This window comes from Meriones unguiculatus, chromosome 9 (genome assembly GCF_030254825.1).
Source record: "Meriones unguiculatus strain TT.TT164.6M chromosome 9, Bangor_MerUng_6.1, whole genome shotgun sequence".
In the NCBI taxonomy this organism is placed as follows: domain Eukaryota; kingdom Metazoa; phylum Chordata; class Mammalia; order Rodentia; family Muridae; genus Meriones; species Meriones unguiculatus.
In genome coordinates, this window is record NC_083357.1 from 7,038,034 (window position 1) to 7,059,904 (window position 21,871).

The 21,871-nt window shown below is 41.6% G+C and overlaps 1 protein-coding gene across 2 annotated transcripts in view; it reads right to left on the minus strand.

Annotated features, from left to right (window-relative positions):
* Nucleotides 1-21,871, minus strand: part of Cacna2d3 (calcium voltage-gated channel auxiliary subunit alpha2delta 3) — an 804,670-nt gene that overhangs the window by 271,684 nt on the left and 511,115 nt on the right. For both annotated transcript variants that reach the window (XM_060390773.1, XM_060390772.1), the window contains exon 12: nucleotides 2,002-2,080. In XM_060390773.1, the coding sequence (XP_060246756.1) occupies nucleotides 2,002-2,080 (79 nt within the window). The remainder of the gene's footprint in view (nucleotides 1-2,001; nucleotides 2,081-21,871) is intronic.

Below are 21,871 nucleotides of genomic sequence, written 5' to 3' on the forward strand. Positions count from 1 at the left end.
GGTTGCTTCAAATAAAGTTTTTCATAAGTCATCAAAACTGCAGCTGAGACCTGTAAAACTTTCATCACCACTTCTTACTTCCACTAAAACCCAACCACTACCATGTTGGTGAATTATACCTTATGAGAAAAGTAAAAGGATAGACCAGCTAAGCCTGACAACACCAACCACTGTATGACAGGACAGCCATCTTTATTCATGTTGTGAATCATAGGAGCACCTGAGGAAAGTTGGGGCTGGGCCCTGTCTGGCAGCCAAGATGAAGTCAGAGTCCGAGGCTGCTCTCAGGAGCCTGTGGTCTCAGGGGAAGTAAACCAGATCTGTGGAACAATGTGGGCGGTCCTGGGCTGGGAGCAGAGCTACTATCTGAATGGCATGGCCTCACTTCTGGCCTACGGCTTGTGTTCTGGGCAGGTGTCATACCACACGCCATCTGCAGGTGATAAAGCCCAGACCCATCCCAGTAAAAAGCAGACATATGATGGAGGTTGGATTTAAATCCAGGCTACTGGATTTAAAGTTCAGATCCTTCTTGGCCATATAAAAAATGGAAAAAGCCCTTACTAGACTAGATGGTCCTGTCACTTCCAATCGCGTTCTTTGCCCCAAGCATTGTTTCTGATACACTGTAGGGATTGATAATAAATTTACTTCATGAACACAAAGATCCATAAATGATTAAGTACCTATGAGCTAGTATTGAACTACTAAACCTAACATGTACCACTTTGCCAATGCTTATGTTTAATAAGAACCGATGGAAGAATGGAGTACAAAATTACAATTCTTCAGGAAAAATAAATACAGGACCTCTATTGTACAGTGTAGTGACTACCGTTGATAACAATGTAATTATGTTTGAAAATCAGCCAGAGTCGACTTTAAATTTCCTCACTACAAGCACATGCTAATTGCCTTGATTTGGCCATTTCACAATGTATGTATATCTCAGAACATCTCGCTCCATACCGGTTAGAGAGTTTGTTTTTGTCAATTAAAAAGTCAAAGGAAGAAGTATTGCTGCTCTCATGCAGAACATTAAATGGCTACTGCAAATTAAGTTTAATTAATTTTACTAGTACCATGGCCAAAACTATGCCGTGAAAAATACCAATCCAGCAATCCCAATAGCTTAACACACAGTCTTGGCACATATCTAGTGTGGGTCCAAGGCATCTGTCTGCTCACTCAGGGATCCAATCTTGGTAAGGGTGTTGACACCCATCTCAGTTCCATCTGGAACAGGAAGCTTCAGAGTTCACACGGGGGCAAAGGAAGAGAGAGTAGATCCAGCTCCTGAATGTTTTCATCTTGGATTTAACCTGGGTTGAGTTCCTTCATGCTACGAGAACCTGTTCTGAGGGTACACTTGAGGACTGGGAACGGTGATGGAGGTGTGGGTGTTTGAAGCATAGTGAAAGTCTCTGCTCTTCCAAGACTACTCGGCTACTGAGAAGCAGGGAAGCAGCTTAGCCACCTGACATCGAAATGTAGAAACGTAGTTTTGGAAGAGCTACTACATATCCATCTATGAGAATTTAGAAATGGATTTTATCTTAGAATTACAGTCTCCTTGTCTGTTCTATGTCAAATGCAGGAACTGAAAATACAGTTAAATAGAATGACTTATTATTTAGTTATTTATTTATTTACTTACTTACGTAGTATTAAATAGGTGATCTAGTGGTCATGTGGTACAGCAGGATGCCTACACTTTACTTTTCCTGTATTTGACATGAACTATGGGAGAGGATTTTGAATTTTCCCACCGGTGACAAGGAAATGATAAGTGTTTGAGGCGAGGGGTGTACTTGTCATCCCAAAAGCTTATTATACACGTTTTCTGACACATCCCACTGCACTCCCAAGAATATATGTCATTCCTATTTCTCAATAAAAATATCCATCTTCTTTTAGGGCTCCCTCATTTTCCCATACACGCTGCTCATGCTGCACACCCAAAAGCAGCAATTCAGAGTGGAGTATCTTTGGGAGCCTCACCTTTGTTAGCGCAGGCCATCCACTTGAGATTGTCTGCGAAAGCAGCCTCCCGTCCAATGAGGTATGTGAAGATTCGAACCTAAAAGGAAGATGGACACACAGTGAGCAATGCTCAGCTTGCACCATCCTGGGCAACCACATGCATGCCTCACACACATGTGCTTCACCTCTTTCATGCCCCATGCTCCCCATCTGTAGGAACATATTTAAGACATCTGAAGTACAGTCAGCTAGAAATATATTCAGGGGGTCCTTTGATCTCCGCAGCCATATGGCATAAATGCTAGTTGTTTCTCGGCATGCAATACAGGGCAGAGAAGACGGTCCAGAAATGGGAGACCAGCAGCAATGCGGGCCTGGCTTTGTCCCACAAGTGGAAAAAGATCATCTAGGTCTAGACCAAATCCCAAACTGTTTTCCTCATTCCCATAGAAAACCCAGACTGTGCTGTTCCGGAGAATAACAACACCACCCTGAGATCCTCCACTCTTCCTCCCAGCAGAATGCACAAGCTGCAGGAGCTAACTGTCCGCAGGAGCTGGTATGGTTTTAGCTCATTAACTGAAACAAAAGGCACTGCCTGTGGCCCGGAGACTTATGTGGTCCCTCCAGTCATCCTAAGAGTTTGGATCTTGTGAGCTTACAGCTTTCTTTGTTGACTGCAGTCCTTTCTATAGCTCTTTTCCACATCACCTCACTAGTAAAATTTGAGGGCACAGATGTGATTTAAAATAAAAGAAAAACTATGGAATTTTAATCTCCTTGAGAAAAAAATTAACAGCAAAAACCTAACCTTATACATACAACAGTGGTAAGCATTGTCCCTGCCAGCAGCTGTCTTTCCTGTTCACTCTCCTCTTCTGGTCCTCTCTATACCTAGCAGAGTCTCTCTGATTTAAGGGAAACTGAGGCCCAGTTAAGTGCAAAGATTTTCTTAGTTTCATTGTGGTCTGCTCACATAAGAGGGTCTCTAAGAGCTCCTGAACTGCTGAGTCTGTCAATACAAATGATTCCAAACAGCTTTAAGCCCACAAAAGCCATCATCCACAAGATCCAGTCCCCTGAGACAAGGCTCTTGGGCTTCATAAAGTCTTGGCTTTGATTTCAAAGTTCATTAAAGGGTAAACACGAAACTGGTAAGAACTTGCATCTCTATCATGTCTTAGGCTGGCAATAAAAAGTCAGAGATGCCTCTTAAGCTGTGAAGTCAATGGATTTCATCTTGTGGTCAAAGACCCAGGGCAAAGCTGAAAGCTGCAAAGGTAAGCTGTGGGTGCCAGACATTTTGCTGTCCAGATGAAGAGGTTGAGCAGAGACTGTTCTTCCTTGGAGGTATGGTTCAAACCCCATAAAAGTGTTCGAGTTGCTGGCAAACTTGTACAATTCCTGATTTAAAATGTGGCAACCTACTAGGAAAGCCAGTAGGGTTGCGCCAAGCTTCTGATCAGTCATGATTGCTCAAGAATTGTGCTAACAAGCACCGCAGTAATGAAAGCCAGCACAGCGATTCCCACCATCACCACCAGTAAGGTCTCCACAAACAGTACCATCCATGGGTCAGGTACTCTGCTGAGGGATTTGCAGGCATTCTATTTGTTTTGTTGGTTTCTATTTTATTGTATTGCTTATGAAAGAAAATCAGAATCATGTTCAGTATTTCCATTTATGTACAATGTTTGGCTCCCAGTGGGCAGACCTCTTATCTGAGTAGAAGCAGCATGGACATGACTCTCAACATCTCTGCCTAGAAAATAAATATAATCAGATGATATTGGGTTTATGCCCTACATTTGCTCACAATAATATCTTTCAACTGAGCACAAAAGGAAAAGCATTTTACTTCAAAGTGTAAAATATTTTGGAGAGCAATTTAACAATATCAAGAGCATTCTGTATTTGCAATTCTTTTGGCCCAGTAATTGTACCTCTAGGCATTTATCTTATAGTCAGGATTATAGGCAAAATGCCCATGGAGGCAAAAGTCAATAGAGTTGACAGAAAATGGAGGAGCACTGAACAGCACATGCTTTGCAAAGCCACAGTGCAAAGAGTCAAAGCATGTTCACCTTCAATACAACATGGGCAAAACTTAAACCCTAATTTCCCAAGTTTCCCAGTTTCCCGAGAACTGATTGGCTAATAATCACACAATGAGATTTTGCTATATTAAGGGAGGCTCAGAAGCTTTACTTTATAAACTTTTATATTATTAGAATAACCGAATAAGTTAAAAATAACTAACTATAGCCTTAATAATTAAAGCACATTTTAAATGAGAAGAAAATAATGAAACTGTCATGGCCTGAACAATTCCGGGTGAGTATAAAAAAATAAAACTGGAGTAAAAGTCAAAGAGAAAAATGATAACACATAGAAATGGGGGCTGCCTTCCTCTTCCATTCACTTAACCAAGTACCAAACTTCTATGTGCAACACAGTCAAAGCAGATTCTGTACCCAGATGTGTTTGTTTTCCACATTTCTTTTCATCTCTCTCTCTGTCCCTATGTGTGTGTCTCTGTCTCTCTCTGTGTCTCTTTCTCTTTTTTTACCTTAAAAAAACATTCTCTCATACATTAATCCTGGTCATAGTTTCTTCTCTCTACTCCTCCCAAGGCACCACCCCCCATCCTCCAGATCCTCTGCCCCTATGTTTCCTTTCAGAAAACAGCAGGCCTCCCAGCAATATTAACTGAACATAATATTAACATAAGAAGATGTAATAAGACTAGGTACAAACCCTCATATTAAGGCTGGATGAGGCAACCCACAGGAGGGAGATGGTCCAAAGGGCAGGCAAAAGGGTCAGAGACACCTTACTCCCGCTATTAGGAGTTCCACAGAAATGCCAAGCTACACAACCATAACATATGTATGGATGTAGTGAAAGTTTTGGTTTCTTTTAAAACTCAGTTATGTCATGTAAACAGGTTTTTTGTTTGTTTGTTTGTTTGTTTTAATCTCAAGTGTGGGAAATGGGAATAGCTTAGTTGTCCACAGCTGATAACTGCCTCATGCAACTCAAAAAGGGGTTTTTACCTGCTGCAGAGAGTGGAATTCTGAGGACTCTGAGAGGGTATAAATGTGAGAGCCCAGAGAGAGGGCTTGAAGGAAACAAGTGAAGGAGGAGTAAAGTTGCTTGTTCATTCTGCTGTCTCCACTTGCCATTTGCTGGACTGTTAAATATCCTGATGACTGAGATTGGTATTTTCCCGAAGAACCCAATGAATCTAATCAGATGAAACCCAGTCTAAAGAGGTCTACATCCCCTTTCTCTCCTACCTAGGGTTGGGGGGTGGAAGTGGGGTAGACACTTAAGGAATCCCAAATAAAGTAGAGTTTAAAAAACTAGCACATACATGCAGAGGACTTAGCACAGACCCATACAGGGTCTGGAATTGTCGCTTCAGTCTCTGTGAACCTTTATGAGCCCTGCTTAGTTGATTCGGTGGGCCTTGTTCTCCTGGTGTCCTCTACCCCTCTGACTCATATTTCTACATTTTTTTAAACTGCCATCAACTCAACTTCTTTTACAGCTTTGCTGTGAGCCCAGGATTTTTATTTTATTATTTTATTTAATGTAGTAAGGAACTTTAGCAGAGCCAGGTCAATCCTGGGAGCAATCCTGAGAGCCAAGTGGACAGTATACACAGTCACAAAAAGAAGACATAGCACAGGCCAGGCTTGCCATTAGGATCCACTACGCCACTCCCAGGAGCCCGGCCTCTGTGCTCCCCAGACACAGGCACAGAAGACTCCTCTCATTGCCACAATTCAAAGGCAGAGCAGAAGAGTGGCTGAGCCACCCCACTAATACTGATGTCTCATTACAATGGTTTCTACAAACCCCTTTAAGCTTGATAAAGTGTTTGAGTGTGGTCTTTTAAAGTCACTTCATTTCATCCAAAGGACACAAACAAAATCCAATCTCAAGTCATTCTTTTTCCAAAGACATTATATGTTTCCTTTATGTAGATAGAACTCCATCAGAAGCTCTGATGGGTGTTGGTCATAACAATGCAGGCCTGTAATCCTACGACTCCAGGGGCTGACACAGAAGGATGGCAAGTTCACAGACAGCCTTGTGAAGAAAAGAAAGGGGAGGGAGAAGGGATGACAGAAGAGGGAAAACATAGATGGTCCCATCCCCTGTACACTAATGAATCCTAAATTCTTATTTTTACAGGTACTGAAAGAGGGGAAAGGAAGTGGTTGCAGTAGGATTCTAACAGGTCCCTGGTACAACCAGAGAGGAATCTGCCACCAGCTGCACAGACAAACAAAAGAAACAGCTTATCAGTCACGTGTGTCTTCTGAGTGCCTGCTACTTACCAGGGACCACTCCATAAACAAAGAACAAACCAACATCAGGGAGACTACATTGTCTTGGGAGTAAAACAAAATGCATAAATAAAGCTCTTGTATCTGTTGGATTAAAGGCTTATGAAGAAATCAAAGCAGGGGAAGATTATGGAGGACACTGGGACTTGCTAGTTTAGAAAGGGAAGAAGGGAAAGCTATCCTATCAAGGTGAGACCTACGCAAGGATCTGGGCAGAGGAGAGGAAAAGAGGGAGTAAACCACAGGGCTATAGAAAAGAATATTCCTGGTGAAGGGGGAAAAGGTGCAAAGCCACTGAGACAACAATGTCTGAAGGCATATTTAAACATGCCTGTGTGGCAGGAGTAAAGTCGTCAGGAGTAGATGCATGGACTGATCTTGGAGATACAGTGGAACCAGGCACAATGACCCCAAAGGTCACTGGGAGAGTCTGTTTGTCTTTGTTTTTCCAACAAGGGACTGGTACAGGAGAGCACAGTGTGAACACCTTCTAACTAGAGCATGGGGCACAAGCCATGGACACTTGTGCTCAGCCTGGCTGCTCATTAGCATTTCCTAATGTTTTCACAGCTCTCTTCATCCTTGTCCCGCCCAAGAACTACTCAGAACCTTGAAGCAGGCTCTTACTCTGAAGCTCCCCAGCAGCACTGTAATGTGCAATGAGAAATCACAACCCAGTGAGATAGATTTCAACAATGGCACTCAGGGCAGGCTACCTAGAGGTTCTAGGTGAGAAGGGAGAATGGCTCTGACTAGATTTTACAGACAACAGTAAGTACTAAAACCATGAGAAACACAGATTAAAAGTCAGGCTATTTCCTGTTTTCTCCCTCTTCTGATGTCTGTCCTGTTTGCCTTTCAAGTGAGGGTTGATCATCTCACCCTGGGTGCTCCTTCTTGCTTAGCTTCTTTAGGTGTACAGATTTTAGTATGTTTATCCTTTATTATATGTCTAATATCCACATATAAGTGAGTACATACCATGTGTGTCTTTCTGCTTCTGGGATACCTCACTCAGGATGATCTTTTCTAGATCCCACCATTTGCCTATAAATTTCATGATTTCCTTGTTTTTAATTGTTGAGTAGTATTCCATTGTGTAAATGTACCCCAATTTCTGTATCCATTCCTCAGTTGAGGGGCATCTAGGTTGTTTCCAGGTTCTGGCTATTACGAAAAAAGCTGCTACCAATATGGTTGAGCAAATGTCCTTGTCCTGTATTTGAGGAGCCTACAACAGAGGGCCTCTGAAAGACTCTATCCAGCAGGGTATCAAAGCAGATGCTGAGGTTCATAGCCAAACTTTGGGCAGAGTGCAGGCAATCTTATGAAAGAAGGGAGAGATAGAAAGACCTGGAGGGGCAGGAGCTCCAAAAGGAGAGGAACAGAACCAAGAAATCTGAGACTGAGACTCCAACCAAGGACCATTCATAGAGATAACCTAGAACCCCTGCACAGATGTAGCTTATGGTAGCTCAGTATCCAAGTGGGTGTCCTAGTAAGGGGAACAGGGGCTGTCTCTAACATCAACTCAGTGGCTGGCTCTTTGATCACCTCCCCATGAAGGGGGAGCAGCCTTCCCAGGCCACAGAGGAAGACAGTGCAGCCAGTCCTGATGAGAACTGATAGGCTACAGTCAGATGTAAGGGAAGGAAGACCTCCCCTATCAATGGACTTGGATGAGTGAGGGAGGGTGGAATTAGGAGGGAATGAGGAAGAGAAATACAAAGTGAATAAACTGGAATTAATATAAAAATTTGTTTAAAAAGAAAAAAATAGTCAGGCTGGCAGCTGGCCACCTGAAACCCAGGTCAAGTATGCCTGCACTTTTCCTGAAGTGGCTATAGTATGTCTGACATGGAAGAAATGTACTAAGAACTCACTGGCCGGAGTGAAGGGATGTAGGTCTGGGAATTGAGAAAATGCTAGAGTCATTTCCAGAAAGCTGTGTCTATTGACTGCTAAGTTGTGTCTATCTAAGAGCTTTAACAATTCAGTGGGTGCTGGATCAAAATAACATTTTAAAGAAGTTGTGTCAATCTAAAAGGCAGGAACAGCAGACGCCAGCCAGACTTGGAAATGAGAAACCCTGCTAGCTGACTACAATCTCTTTCTTCCCCAGGAAGGGTGGGTTTGAGAACAGCTCTTCAAACTTCCCGCGCTTATGTGTTCACGCCCCGAGCTGTTCCCTGAGATCACAGCAACCCCCTCTTTCTCCAAGAGGCAGCGGAGACAGGGGGACAGTACTTTCCCACAAACACGGTCTACATCACCATAGGAACAAGGCAGCCTTTTATTTTAGACTGTGGTAATGACACTTGCTACTCGAACAGACCAGGACCTGTACATGTCTACATTGGTAGGTACAAAACCATAACTAAGGGGTGGCAGCCCCTAGTTAGGGAGACAGACTCTAACACATCTCTTCACCTGTGCTCAAAATGACATGTGGCTTCAGAGCTCGCTAAAACCAGCATCTTTCTAGCTTAAGGCCAGTTTGATGCTACTGAACATGTTCTTAATTGGCACGTGGTAAACTATTCCTTGTTAAACTCCTGTTGCTATTTGTCCATCTCTGTAATTTCTTATATCTCAAAGTATTTATGAAATAAAACCTTTAATCTCTAAGAAGATGAGAAGAGATAGAATCACACACACACACACACACAGGCTTCATAAATCACTCTCAATGTTTATGCTCCCAGAAAAAGCTGAGGGAAGATTTCAGTTGAGAGAGGGTGACTCCACAGGAAACAGTTACATTGGACAGAATGCTTTTCACCTTGAAGCCATCATGCTCATCTAGCGGACGAGAGACAACTGAGGTACTGTTGCCCCGAATGGCAATAAAATGGGATAAATTGAATTAGATTACAAAAGTAATAAAATCTCAACAAATGAATATCATAGATCATTATGAAAAATGGACTGTCACATTAGGGATGCTCCAAGGGCCTGAACAATCTCCAATTTCTTTTCCCGTAAACACAAATGTCTGAGACCTCATGTGTGGTAATGAATATATCTCAATTCAGAAAAAAAAAAATGTCATTTATAGTCTTTTGTTGCAGGGACAGATAGTGTGAGCTGATTCTCATAGCCACATATTTTGTCAAGGTGAAGGACACACTCAGGCCCAACAGTTGGGCTGCTACAGTGGAACAGTCACAATTCAAGCCATGACATCTTCAAAGGAAGGTGACACAAGTTATTAGACTTTAGCTCTCTAGTGGCCTCAATCTGGGGCCAGAGCAAGTGTGTTAATGCTAACATTCTATTCTCGGTTATTTTGCATGTTTATATGTATGTGTACAGATACATATATATATATATATATATATATATATGCATATATGTTCACCTTTGTGGGGGACATATGTATATGCAGATGTGCATGCAGATGTGTGGGTGTACATGTGGAGGCCAGAAGCTGGCTGTGGATATCTTCCATGATGGCTGTTCTCACTATTTACTCAGACACGGTCTCCTGATGAACCTGGAGCTCATTAATTTGGCTAATCTAGCTAGCCATCTTGTCCTTGAGATCCCCTGACTCAGCCTCCAGTATTCTGGTGGGCCCTGAGTGAAAGGATGTTGGCCTTAGAATTGAGAAAATGCTAGAGTCATTTCCAGAAAGCTGTGTCTACTTCCTGCCAAGTCGTGTCTATCTAAGAGCTTTACAATCCAGTGGTTGCTGGATCAAGATGACATTTTAAGGAAGTTGTCTCAATCTAAAAGGCAGAGACAGCAGACACCAGCCAGACTTGGCAAATGATGAACCCATCTGACTACACTCTCTTCTTTCCCCAGAAAGAGTGGCTCTAGAAGCAGCTCTCGGCTCCTTGGCTATCACGTGGGTGGTTCGATTCTGCCCTCAGGTTTGCATGGCCAGTGCTTCATCCACTGACCCATGTCCTCATCTCCCATGCCCTGAATTCTTAATGTTCTTCATAGCCAAGGCTTTACCAACCTTAACAATGGTAAGTAATGCCTTTGGTGTATCTTCAATGTGCAAAAGTATATCTTTAATATGCAAAACCCAACCCATCCACAGCCCAGGGCACTACCTGTGCTTTCATCGGTTGCTCATATTCCCAGGGCCATTGCCCATCTGCTATAATCAGCCTAGTCCTAACAATGACACTCCTTTGGACAACTCTGTTCCCCAGCACCCAGTGAAATTATCTGCATTATATAACCCTAAATTTCCGCTTGCCCTCTTTTTCTACCTTGGTAACCCCAATAGAGCCTTCAGTGTTCTGAATTTCTCTTTCTGCACACTCACTTTGATCTGACCTCTGTACTTCCCTGTGTGGCTCTTCATCATAATGGCATGTCCTTATACATCTTGTAATAAACAGTTTTCTCTATGACAATCATTATGATATCTGTAAATCATACTGTCCCTGACTAAGCAAACCCTTGGTATCCTTAATACAACCAGAAACCAGAAGATAGTGGTTCCAAGTAGACATGGAGAGCTTACAGACTTTGAGATCTTAGGCAAGGTATTGAAACCCCCTGTGTTACGATTTTCAACTTCTAAAAAGTGACTCACCCATTCCTGCCACTGTAATCAATAGCAAATGAGAGGATTTAGTAAAAGATGAAAGGATGGGTCCGAAGCTATGTGATTTCTAGTAACCCCACTTAGATCAGACAACATACAGCAGCGAAGCTGAGCAAAGACATGTAAACATAGGCACCTTTCTCTCAACAGGTTGGGTGGAAGAGGAAATTGACTTTCAGGGGTGAAGATGAGGATTCTTCCCCATAGAGTATTACCACATGCTAGCACTGAAGTTTGCCATTACTTAAGACGATGGAATAAGAGTTCCAAAATGGTGGTGACCAGTGTGCACTGTATCTGAGGGACAGAGGATCAGAGACTCTGAAACCAGTCAGTGGACCAGCGTCTGGACCCACAGTATCAACCTTGGGGCTTCCCAGGACTCAAGGTGACATCTCATGGGTTGAGGCCAACAGGCTATAGACCTTTATGGCCATCTCCAGGGTCTAGGAATGGCAAATTATGAACACCAGCATTGTCTGCACACCCCAGCACGTGCCAAACCCCAGGTCCAGAGATCATCCACTCTATCAGCCAGACATCAGATCCCTCCTGCTCCCCTGATGCCAGGTTTCCTGGGACATGTGGGACCAGTCAGATCCAGGCCCCCTGGTCTGAGAGTTGCAGAACTGTGTGCCCCTAGCACTCTTCAGGGGAGTGCCAGGTCCAAGGACCCTCCTCTCTAGCAGCCAGACATAGGCTACCTCCAGCCCTCCTGAGGGCAGGTCAGGATTTCTAGGGCAGCATTCCCAGCATTCAAGCCATTGCTCTGCTGGTAACCCCATGGAGACCAGGCAAACAGTGGAAGCTTACACATCATGGATTCAAGATAGCATAGCCCAAACCAGTCTGGGTCACAGAACCACCATGGTCTAAAACTAAACCACTACAATAACCAAAAGAGCAAAAAGCGTACACAGACATGGAAACTGAACAACTCTCTACTCAACAACAAGCTGGGTCAGAGAGGAAATAAAGAAATTAAAAACTTCCAAGAATCCAATGAAAATGAAGGCACATTCCCAAACTTACAGAACACAATGAAAGTAGTGCTAAGAGGAAAGTTCATAGTATTAAGTGCCTTCATAAAGAAATTTGAGACATTTCATACGAGCAACTTTGGCACACCTGAAAGCCCTAGAAAAATAAGAAGCAGACACACCGAAGAGAAGTAGATGGATGGAAGTAATCAAACTCAGGGCTGAAAACAATCAATTAGAAACAAAGGAAACAATTCAAAGAATCAACAAATCCAAGAGCTGGTTCTTTGAAAAAAAAAAAAAAATGAACACGACAGACAAATCCTTAGCCAAACTAAGATGTACTACGCAAATGAACAAACTTAGAAATGAAAAGAAATAACAACAGACACTAGGGAAATCCAAACAATCGTTAGGTCTTACTTCAAAAGCCTATACACCACAAAATTTGAAAATCTAATTGAAATGGACAATTATCTTGATGGATTCCACTTAGCAAAGCTGAATCACAATCAGGTAAATAAATTAAATAGTCCTATATCCCCTAAGGAAATAGAAGCAGTCATCAAGTCTCCCATCCAAAAAACAAAACAAAACAAAAAAAACCCCAAACAAACAAACAAACCAGGGCCAGATGGTTTCAGCACTTAATTCTACCAGACCTTTAAAGAAGAGCTAATTCCAATCCTCCTCAAACTATTTCACAAAATAGAAACAGAAAAAAACATTATCAAAATCATACTATGCGGTCACAGTCACCTTGATAACTAAACCACACAAAGTCCCAACAAAGAAAGAGAATTTCAGACCATATTCTCCTATGAACACTGATACAAAATTAATCAATAAAATACTTACAAACCAAATCCAAGAACAGATCAAAGATATCATCCACCATAACCCAGGCATGCAGGAGTGGTTCAATATATGGAAATCCATCAATATAATCCAATATATAAACAAACTCAAAGGAAAAAAAAATACATAATCATCTCCTTAGATGCTGAAAAAGCATTTGACAAAATACAATACCCATTCATTTTTAAAGTTTTAGAGAAATCAGGGATACAAGGCACATACATAAACATCGTAAAGGCAATATACAACAATCCTAAAGCCAACATCAAACTATATGGAGAGAAACTTAAATCAATCCCACTGAAATCAGGGAAAAGGCAAGGCTGTCCACTCTTTCCATATCTCTTCAACATAGTACTGGAAGTCCCAGCTTGAACAATAAGACAACTAAAGGAGATAAAGGGGATACAAATCAGAAATGAAGAAGTAAAAGTATCACTATTTGCAAATGATATGATAGTATACAAGTGTGAACCCCAAAATTCTACCAGGGAACTCCTACAACTAATAAATGCCTTCAGCAAAGTGGCTGGATACAAAATTAACTCAAAAAATCAGTAGCCCTCCTGTAACCAAAAGACAAATGGGCTGATGAAAAAATTAGGAAAACAACACCCTTCACAATAGCCACAAGTAACATAAAGTATCTTGGTGAAACTCTAACCACATAAGTGAAATACTTGTGTGAAAACAAACAAACAAACAAAACCAATTTCAAGTCTTGAAGAAAGAAATTAAAGAAGATATCAGAAGATGGAAAGATCACCCATGCTCATGGATCGGTAGGATTAACATAGTAAAAATGGCCGTCCTTCCAAAAGCAATTTACAGATTCAATGCAACTCCCATCAAACTACCAACACAATTATTCACAGATGTTGAAAGAACAATTCTCAACTCTATATGGAAAAAAAACAGAATAGTTAAAACAATCCTGTATAATAAAAGATCTTCTGAACATATTTCCATCCCTGATCTCAAGCTGTACTGTAGAGCAACAGTAATAAAAACGGCATGATGCTCTCATAGAAACAGACTCTGAATCAATGAAATTGAATCAAAGAACCACAAATAAAGCCATGCACCTAAGGACACCTGATTTTTGACAAAGAAGCCAAAACCATACAATGGAAAAAAGATAATATCTTTAACGAACGGTGCTTGTCTAACTGGATGTCTACATGTAGAAAAATGCAAATAGATCTATATTTATTACCCTGCATAAAATTAAAGCCCAAATGGATCAAATATCTCAACATAAAACTAGACACACTAAATCTGTTGGAAGAAAAAGTGGGGAAGAGCCTTGAATGCATTAGCACAGAACACCAACAGCTCAGCCCTAAGATAAACAATAATGGGACGTTATGAACCTGAAAAGCTTCTGTAAAGCAAAGGACACTGTCAACAGAACAAAATGACAGATTACAGATTGAGAAAAGATCTTCACTAGCCCTACATTTCACATGGGGCTAATATCCAGAATATATGAAGAACTCAAGAAATTAAATACCAACAAACCAAATGATCCAATTAAAAATGGAATACAGAGCTAAACAGAAAATTATCAACAGAGGAATATCAATTGGCAGATAAACACTTAAAGAAATGATCAACTTCCTTCATCAGGGAAATGCAAATCAAAATGACTATGAGCTTCCAGCTCATACCCATCAGAATGGCTAAGGTCAAAAATTCAAGTGACAACACATGCTGGAGAGGATGTGAGGAAAGGGGAAAGCTCCTCCATTGCTGGTGGCAATGTAAACTTGTAAAACCACTTTGGAAATCAACTTGGTATTTTCTCAGAAAATTGGGAATAGTGCTACCTGAAGACCTAGCTATACCACAACTAGGCATATGCACAAAAGTGGCTCAATCACACAACAATGACATTCACTCAGCTTTATTCATAAAAGCCAGAATCTAGAAATAACCTAGATGTCCCTCAACCAAAGAAGGTTTACAAAAATCATGGTACGTTTACACAACAAAATACTATTCTTCTATTAAAATCAAGGAAACCATGAAATTTGCAGACAAATGGATGGTCATCCTGAGTGATGTAATCCAGAAGCAGGAAGACACATATGGTATATACTCACTTAACAGCAGATATTACCCATATAATAAAAGATAAACATACTACAATCTACATACCTAAAAAAAAGCTATACAACAAGGGAGACCCTAGGGGAAATGCTTAATTCTCATTCAGGAGAGAGAACAGGATCGACACCCAAAGCAGTGGAAGAAAGCGAACAGGATTGGAGCCTACCACAGATGTCCTCTGAAAGACTCCACCCAGCAGGGGATCAAATCAGATACAGAGACTCACAGCCAAACTTTGGGCATAGTCCTATGGAAGAAGGGGGATACAGAAGGGCCTGGAGGGGACAGAAGCCCCACAAGGAGACCAACAGAGCCAACAAAAGCTGGGCCCGGATGGGGGGTACTGCAGAGACTGAGCCATCAACAAAGACCTTACATAGAGAGGACCTAGACCTCCTGCTCAGATGTAGCCCATAGACAGCTTAGTCTCCATGTGGATCCTCTAGTAAGGGGAGAAGAGACAGTCTCTGACATCAATTCAGTGCCTGCTTCTTAATCAATATTCTCTGGTGGAATGACTTAGCCAGCCCACAGAGGAAGAGGACCCAGGCAGTACTGATGGGACCTGATAGGCTAGGTTCAGATAGTAGGGGAGGAGGACTTCCCCTATCGGTGGACTAGGGGAGAGAGATAGGAGAGAAAGAGGGAAGAAGGGTGGGACTGGGAGGAGATGAGGGAGGAGGCTACAACTGGGATGATACAAAGTGAATAAATTGTAAATAATAATAATAGTAGTAATAGTAATAAAACAAAACAAACAACAAAACAGAGGATGGAATAACATATCCTATCACTAGCAGTGTAATGATCACAACATATATCAATCTTCAGAGAGCCCAAGACATGATCTACAGACGTCTTCTTCCTCTAAAATTCATTCGCAATTTCAGCCATGGTTCATATGATTTGGAACCCCCTTATTCTAAATCTCAGAATCAATTTATTTAAGGAACCAGGCTTGCTTGACATCTGATATTCTGCATTATAAATTCCTCCCAAATGAAGTATATTATTTGGACAACAAAAATGGAATCTCATTCTGGGGTACATACCAAAGTGAGAGAGATGTTCATCAGCTCACATGCCTGTTCCTTTATGGCAGAGTACCAGATATCTGCCCACCATCAGATTCAAAACAGTCACTTCAAATGAAGGCTTAAGGTGGAACAGAAAAAATGAGATTCCAGAACTGAGACCTTGGGAATTCCAGAGCTGTAAACCTTGGGGATTTTAGATGCACCTTACACCCTTGAAATTCTGTAAAAACACAGTCAAAGAGCTGGGATGGAATGGATTACCATCAAATTCAGCTTGAATCTACAGACTGTAGCACAGTGTGTCCAGTGGAGATAATTCTCAAATGAATGTTGATTGGCCAGCAAGCAATCTGATGCCACTAAGGCTTCTGGGTCAAAACTTCATCCCACAGGCATGAGCCAGTATTTGTAGGACAGGCTGGTTCTTCACTGTTGTCACCCCCCAAAATGTCCAAATATAAAGTAGTGATAGGTTTTTAGCTATCAGATATGTACATGTCACATGTTAAATCTGAAACATCCTCCCAGAGGCTGTGGTCTAGAGGCTTAGTCCCCAGCATATGGCAAAAGTTGAAGAATGGGCCTTTAATAGTTTATAGCAGGAGGAAGTAAGTTACTCAGAACAGTCTGTTAGTTGAAGTTTTTAATACCATGACAAAACACCATGATTAAAAGTAAGTTGGGAAGAAAAGGGCTTATTTCATCTTAGACTTCTAGGTAACAGGCCATCACTGAGGAAGCTAACATAGGAACTTAAGTAGGGCAGAAACATAGAGACAGGAAATGATGCAGAAGACACACAAGAGTGCAGCTTACTGCACTCTTCATGGCTTGCTCAGACTGCTTTATTGTAGCACCCAAGACCACCAACCAAGGGGTGGTATCACCCATAGTAAGCAGGGCCCTTCCACACCATTTGTCTATCAAGAAAGTGCACCACAGGCTTTTCCACAGGCCAATCTGGTATAAACATTTTCTCAACTGAGGTTCCTTCATCCAAAATGGTTCTAATCTATGTCAAATTGACATAAATACTATCCAGCATAAAGGTCAGCCTTTATGTTCACATCAGCTTCCGGCCTGCTTTCTCCATTTTCTGGTCTCTTACCAAGGGAAGAGCCATCAGACTGCCACACTCCCCACTGTTGTGCCCACCCTCTAACATGATGAACTGAAATCCCTATGAAACTGTGAGCCATGATAAACCTTTCATCCTTTAAATTATTTTTTGTCATTATCTTCATCATGCTAACAGAGAAGCAAGGCCTTTTCTTTCTAAAGGATGGTAGAGTAAACACATGAACAAACAGACAAAGCTCCTATGGACAAAGCCATCAGATTAATCCAAATATATCAGAAAAATTAAACCACTTTACAAGATGGAAAATTGTTCCACACAGATTTACTCATGAAAAGTCATGGGGTTGTGTTGCCTTCTAGAAATCCCTTTCCATGTCTTCCCATTACATGGGCTATTTTGCATCACAATCCTCTAGGGACTGATATGATGATTTGGGGAATTTCCTGGCATTGTGGCCTCATCATTCACCTTTTCCATTACTGGAAATGATCCATGTCTCCAGTCTTATCTTTCCAACTTCATTTTATGTTATCTAACTCTTGGAGTGTGGTCTGGTGCTTTGTATTTGCTAATTGCTTGCCCTAAGATTCTTACTGTTTAAGAGAAAATTGTCACGTACCCCAGGTATTGCTGTTTGACCTTGCCTAAGAAATTATTCTTGATTGGCTGATTAAAAGCCCTAAACCTGGGCAGGGCAGAATGGGGTAGGTGGAGCCAGTTTGAGGGCTTTGGGACAGGAAAATCACAGGAAAAAGAGAGACAGAAAGAGAGGAAGCCACAAGGGATAGTATAAAAAAGGAATCACATGGGCCAAGAAGAACTTTAAGAGCAGAATGGAAAGGAGCACTCCAAATGAAGGATAAATAAGTATTTATGGAATTATGGATGGGAGATGGGCCATATAGGAATGGTAAGGTAGATGGCATGGGATGGGGCTAGAAGATATAAGATAGAGTAGGTGGAATATCTGTCCAGCCAAGGTAAATAAGGCAATTATAAAATTTAACAGGTGTCTGTGTTTTATTTGATTGTGATAGGAGAGTAAATTATATCACTGAAATAATTATAAGGCTAAAAATAATTAATATTTAGCCTCACATTATTTAATTTCCAGCAACAAATGACTCTCTCCATGTTGGGTACCATTTGTTGATGATTATTAAAATTTATTATTGATTTATATTTTAGTAAAGCAGTGGTTACTCCCTTGCCAGCGATATGTCCGAATAACCACATAGAGAAACTAGGATTTATTTAATTAGCCTAGAGCACAATGCTGAGTGATTTTCACTCCATCCTAAACCTCCAAACTAGTATAGCTTCATTCCATTCAGATTTCCCATATTATACTTGCTTTTTAGTCATATCCCAGGTCCAGTTCATTTCTCCTGATGTTTCACAGTCCTTTTCAAACAGATCCAAACCCATTTTTCTGTCCTTTCTCCTCCCCTCACTGGACCAGGATGTCTGACCCTCTTCGCTGCATTGCTCAGCATTGGCTGGTTAGCTTTATTGGCAATACAGAGAACAAATGGTGGCATGTTTACACAAACTTGAGACAGGAGATGCTTAGAATAAACATCACAATGCAATGTCTGAATTGAAACAAGATAGTGGGGTAGAGAAATCAGCATTTCAAAGAACAAGGATAATCTGTTCACAGTCCACAAGAACATTATGCCAACACTCATTCTTTCCTTTGTTTCTTCCAAGGGTACTTGAGGCACTCTGTAGTCTCAAAGATTTGGTCAATTCTTTAAAGGTAGAAAGAGGCAACTGTGTCCAACTCAGTGCCCAGCAACCAGTACACTCTTAATCAATATCAGATGTCCACGTTTTCTCCACTTCCCAAGAACTTAGGCATGCAAATAAGTCAGCAGGGGAAACATCTGAATTTATTAGCAACAGAACTCTTCCCTCCATTGCTGACTCAATTTCAAAACTCTGTTTACAAACAGCTAGTTTTATCTTTCCTATGCTCAGTTCCCTTAGACTTTTATTTTTAACACCAAGGATTAGTGATAAAATGTAAGGAAACGGAAATCTTAAAAAAAATTCTCTGGTCTTAGTTAATACTGCTTCATATTCATGAGTCACAAACATACTGTATCACACCCTGACTTCCACTGGGTGGGTGTTCAGTTGTATGTTTCTTCTGCGTGCCGGCCCTTGATTCTAGAAGGAAACCTTGCAAAGACTGAAGCCAATGGTGTCTTACATAACTGCCTGCTTCAAAGATTATTATTAGAGGAAATAAAAACCTCATTGTAGGTGTTAAAGCACTTGTGTGAGAGGGTGGTCAGGGGAAAGTGTTATACCCCCCATACATGGTACCAGTAGACACAGAATTATCTTGAGTTAACAAGGAGAAAGGAGTGACTGGGCACATGGGTTAGCAAAATGCACTATTATACCATTGCGTCAAGTTAAACATTTGCATACACAAATGTTTAAAACATAGGCCTTGGGCAGAAAGTTGAATGTTCGCCATCATTCTCCTAACTTGTGGTTACTATCACAGAACTTACCCTTGAAAGTTGAGTGGGAGAGTAAAGCAAGATTGTGGGAGACTGATACCACAAAAGCTAGCATTTTTTTTTTTTCTGAGACATTGAATACGCAGCAGGGCAAGGCCTGGGGTAGGAATTTGAAGAAAAAGCTTGGGTAGGTCACTGGGCCCCAGACATAAAAACCTTTTACTTCAAGGCTTTTCTTCCAGAGAATGGGTTTTCTTTTCCTTCCTAGATTAGGATCTAATATGAAATAGAATCCATATGATTTTTTTTCCTCTGGATCTGGGGCAAAGGCAACAGTGGCAGTATACATTTAGACAGTGTCCCCTCCATGTGCTATGCTGGTGATCAGCATACCAACATGGGTTACAGGTTGAAGATTTAGGAGCCTGGAATTTATCTCCTGAATCATTCTTGGCCGCGTTAAGAGGACTCCAAGCTAGCAGTGGCTTCCTCTCACAGTTCTTGTCATTTCTACTTTCCCCACCAATCCTTCCTGTCAGTAAGAATTAGTACAAAATAGGAGTTTTTGCTGTTACTTCACCTGCTGTCTTCTGGGGCTTACTGTCATGAGGAGAATCAAAGATTTGTCAGACAAGTGTGAATATATTATTGAAGACAGTGTTGACCCATTTTGCCTGTGACGCCCAGAATGGCAGGCAGGAGTAGAGGGAGAGTCTTGACAGAGCCTCTAGGCAATCTATATGTGCTGAGTGTCTGAAGAGCAGCCTCTGCCTCAACCTCCCTCCAAAGATATTCTCCACCCAATTCCCACTGTAGGAACATGCTCTCCATTGTGATGGCTCTGCTGTGCCACAACACAGAGCAACCACTCTGATGTCTGTGGGGAGGCACAGCAGGTTGACAGGGCAGGAAGGAGGTTAGAGTTTCTGAGGATTGGGGGGAATAGTATCTCATTCAGGGGAAATCTCAGTGGGAATTTCACACCTCATTTTCAGTCAGAACAGGTTGTATTTCATCTTAAGCAACTAGTCAGGTTTTAATCTTGTAGATATGAGTCTTTTGGAGGGTCCCTGTCCCTGGCAGACTGGTTTAGACACCCGGGGGGATGTAGTGATCTTGCTGTGGTCACCCGTTTTCCTGACCTCAGAATAAAGGTTTAATTCCATTTGATTTTCTGTCTCACCACCTTCCCATTTTCATTAAGCAGTCACTAGATTCCAGCTCCATACTTACTGGCCTTGTAGATGCTGGAAACACAATCAGGTTAAATTGTCTGCATGGTCTTCAGCATTGTGGAACTTGCAAATTACTGAAAGGCTTTTCAGAGAATAAGGAAGGCCAACCAATATGGAAAACTGTGTGTGTGTGTATGTGTGTGTGTGTGTGTGTGTGTAAAGGGACTGTACTGTTATTGGATGCTTCTGACATCTCAAAAGTCAGTATTTAAAGATCACTCTTAATTTTTAGTACTATTTCAATCTCAACTTTGTAATGCACAGTGGAGTCATGAAATTGTCTCTCTTCCTAGTTGAAGGCCACATGCTGGAACCCCTGAGCATCATATCCTAGATCTGTATCTCTCCTATACTCATCATCACCCCAAAACACTTGGTTTCCTGAACAGAACACACACACATGCCTGTGTCTGCATGGTCTCTGCTACAGTTCCTAAGGAGGATTATGGAACTGCCAAGTCATCCTTCCCTGCACTGGTAAGACAGACGGGGATGAAGTAACTGTTCTTCATTCGTCCTTTACTCCATGTCCCTCCACGTGACCACTCAGGCACTATCCTCAAGTGTAAAAGCTTAATAAACATTGGCCATACCTAACTGGCAGAAGAGACACTGTGACAACCAAGGATAAGGAAGACTGGGTCATATGAGACAATGGATCACACACAGTATGACTGCCTTAAGGTGAGTGGAGACTGAGGTTTAAAAGGTGGGAGTAGGACCCCTCCCAGGTCTCACAGGGGTGAGGACTAGTGGTATTTTTAGAAGTACCTGAGATTTTGGAGCTGAAAACATGGCTCAGGAGCTCTAAGTGGTTGTTGTTCTCACTAATGATTGGAGTTTGGTTCCTGTCACCACAAAAAGCGGCTTGTACCAACCTGTAACTCTAGTTCCCAGGGATCCAACAATTTCTTCTGCTTCATGGGCACTTTCCCACATATGTACACACACATACACACACACACACATATACATACACACACACATACACACACACACAGAATATCTATATATACGGGATTTCAGAAACATTTTCTTCATTGCTATACCATGGCAAAAGAAAGTCATGCTGGGCAGAGAACATACATGCACCAGGAGATTTCAGAAGTAACACAAAAGAGAACAAACAGAAGACAGAACAAAATGTCCAACACTCTTATAACCACAGATACAAATAAGA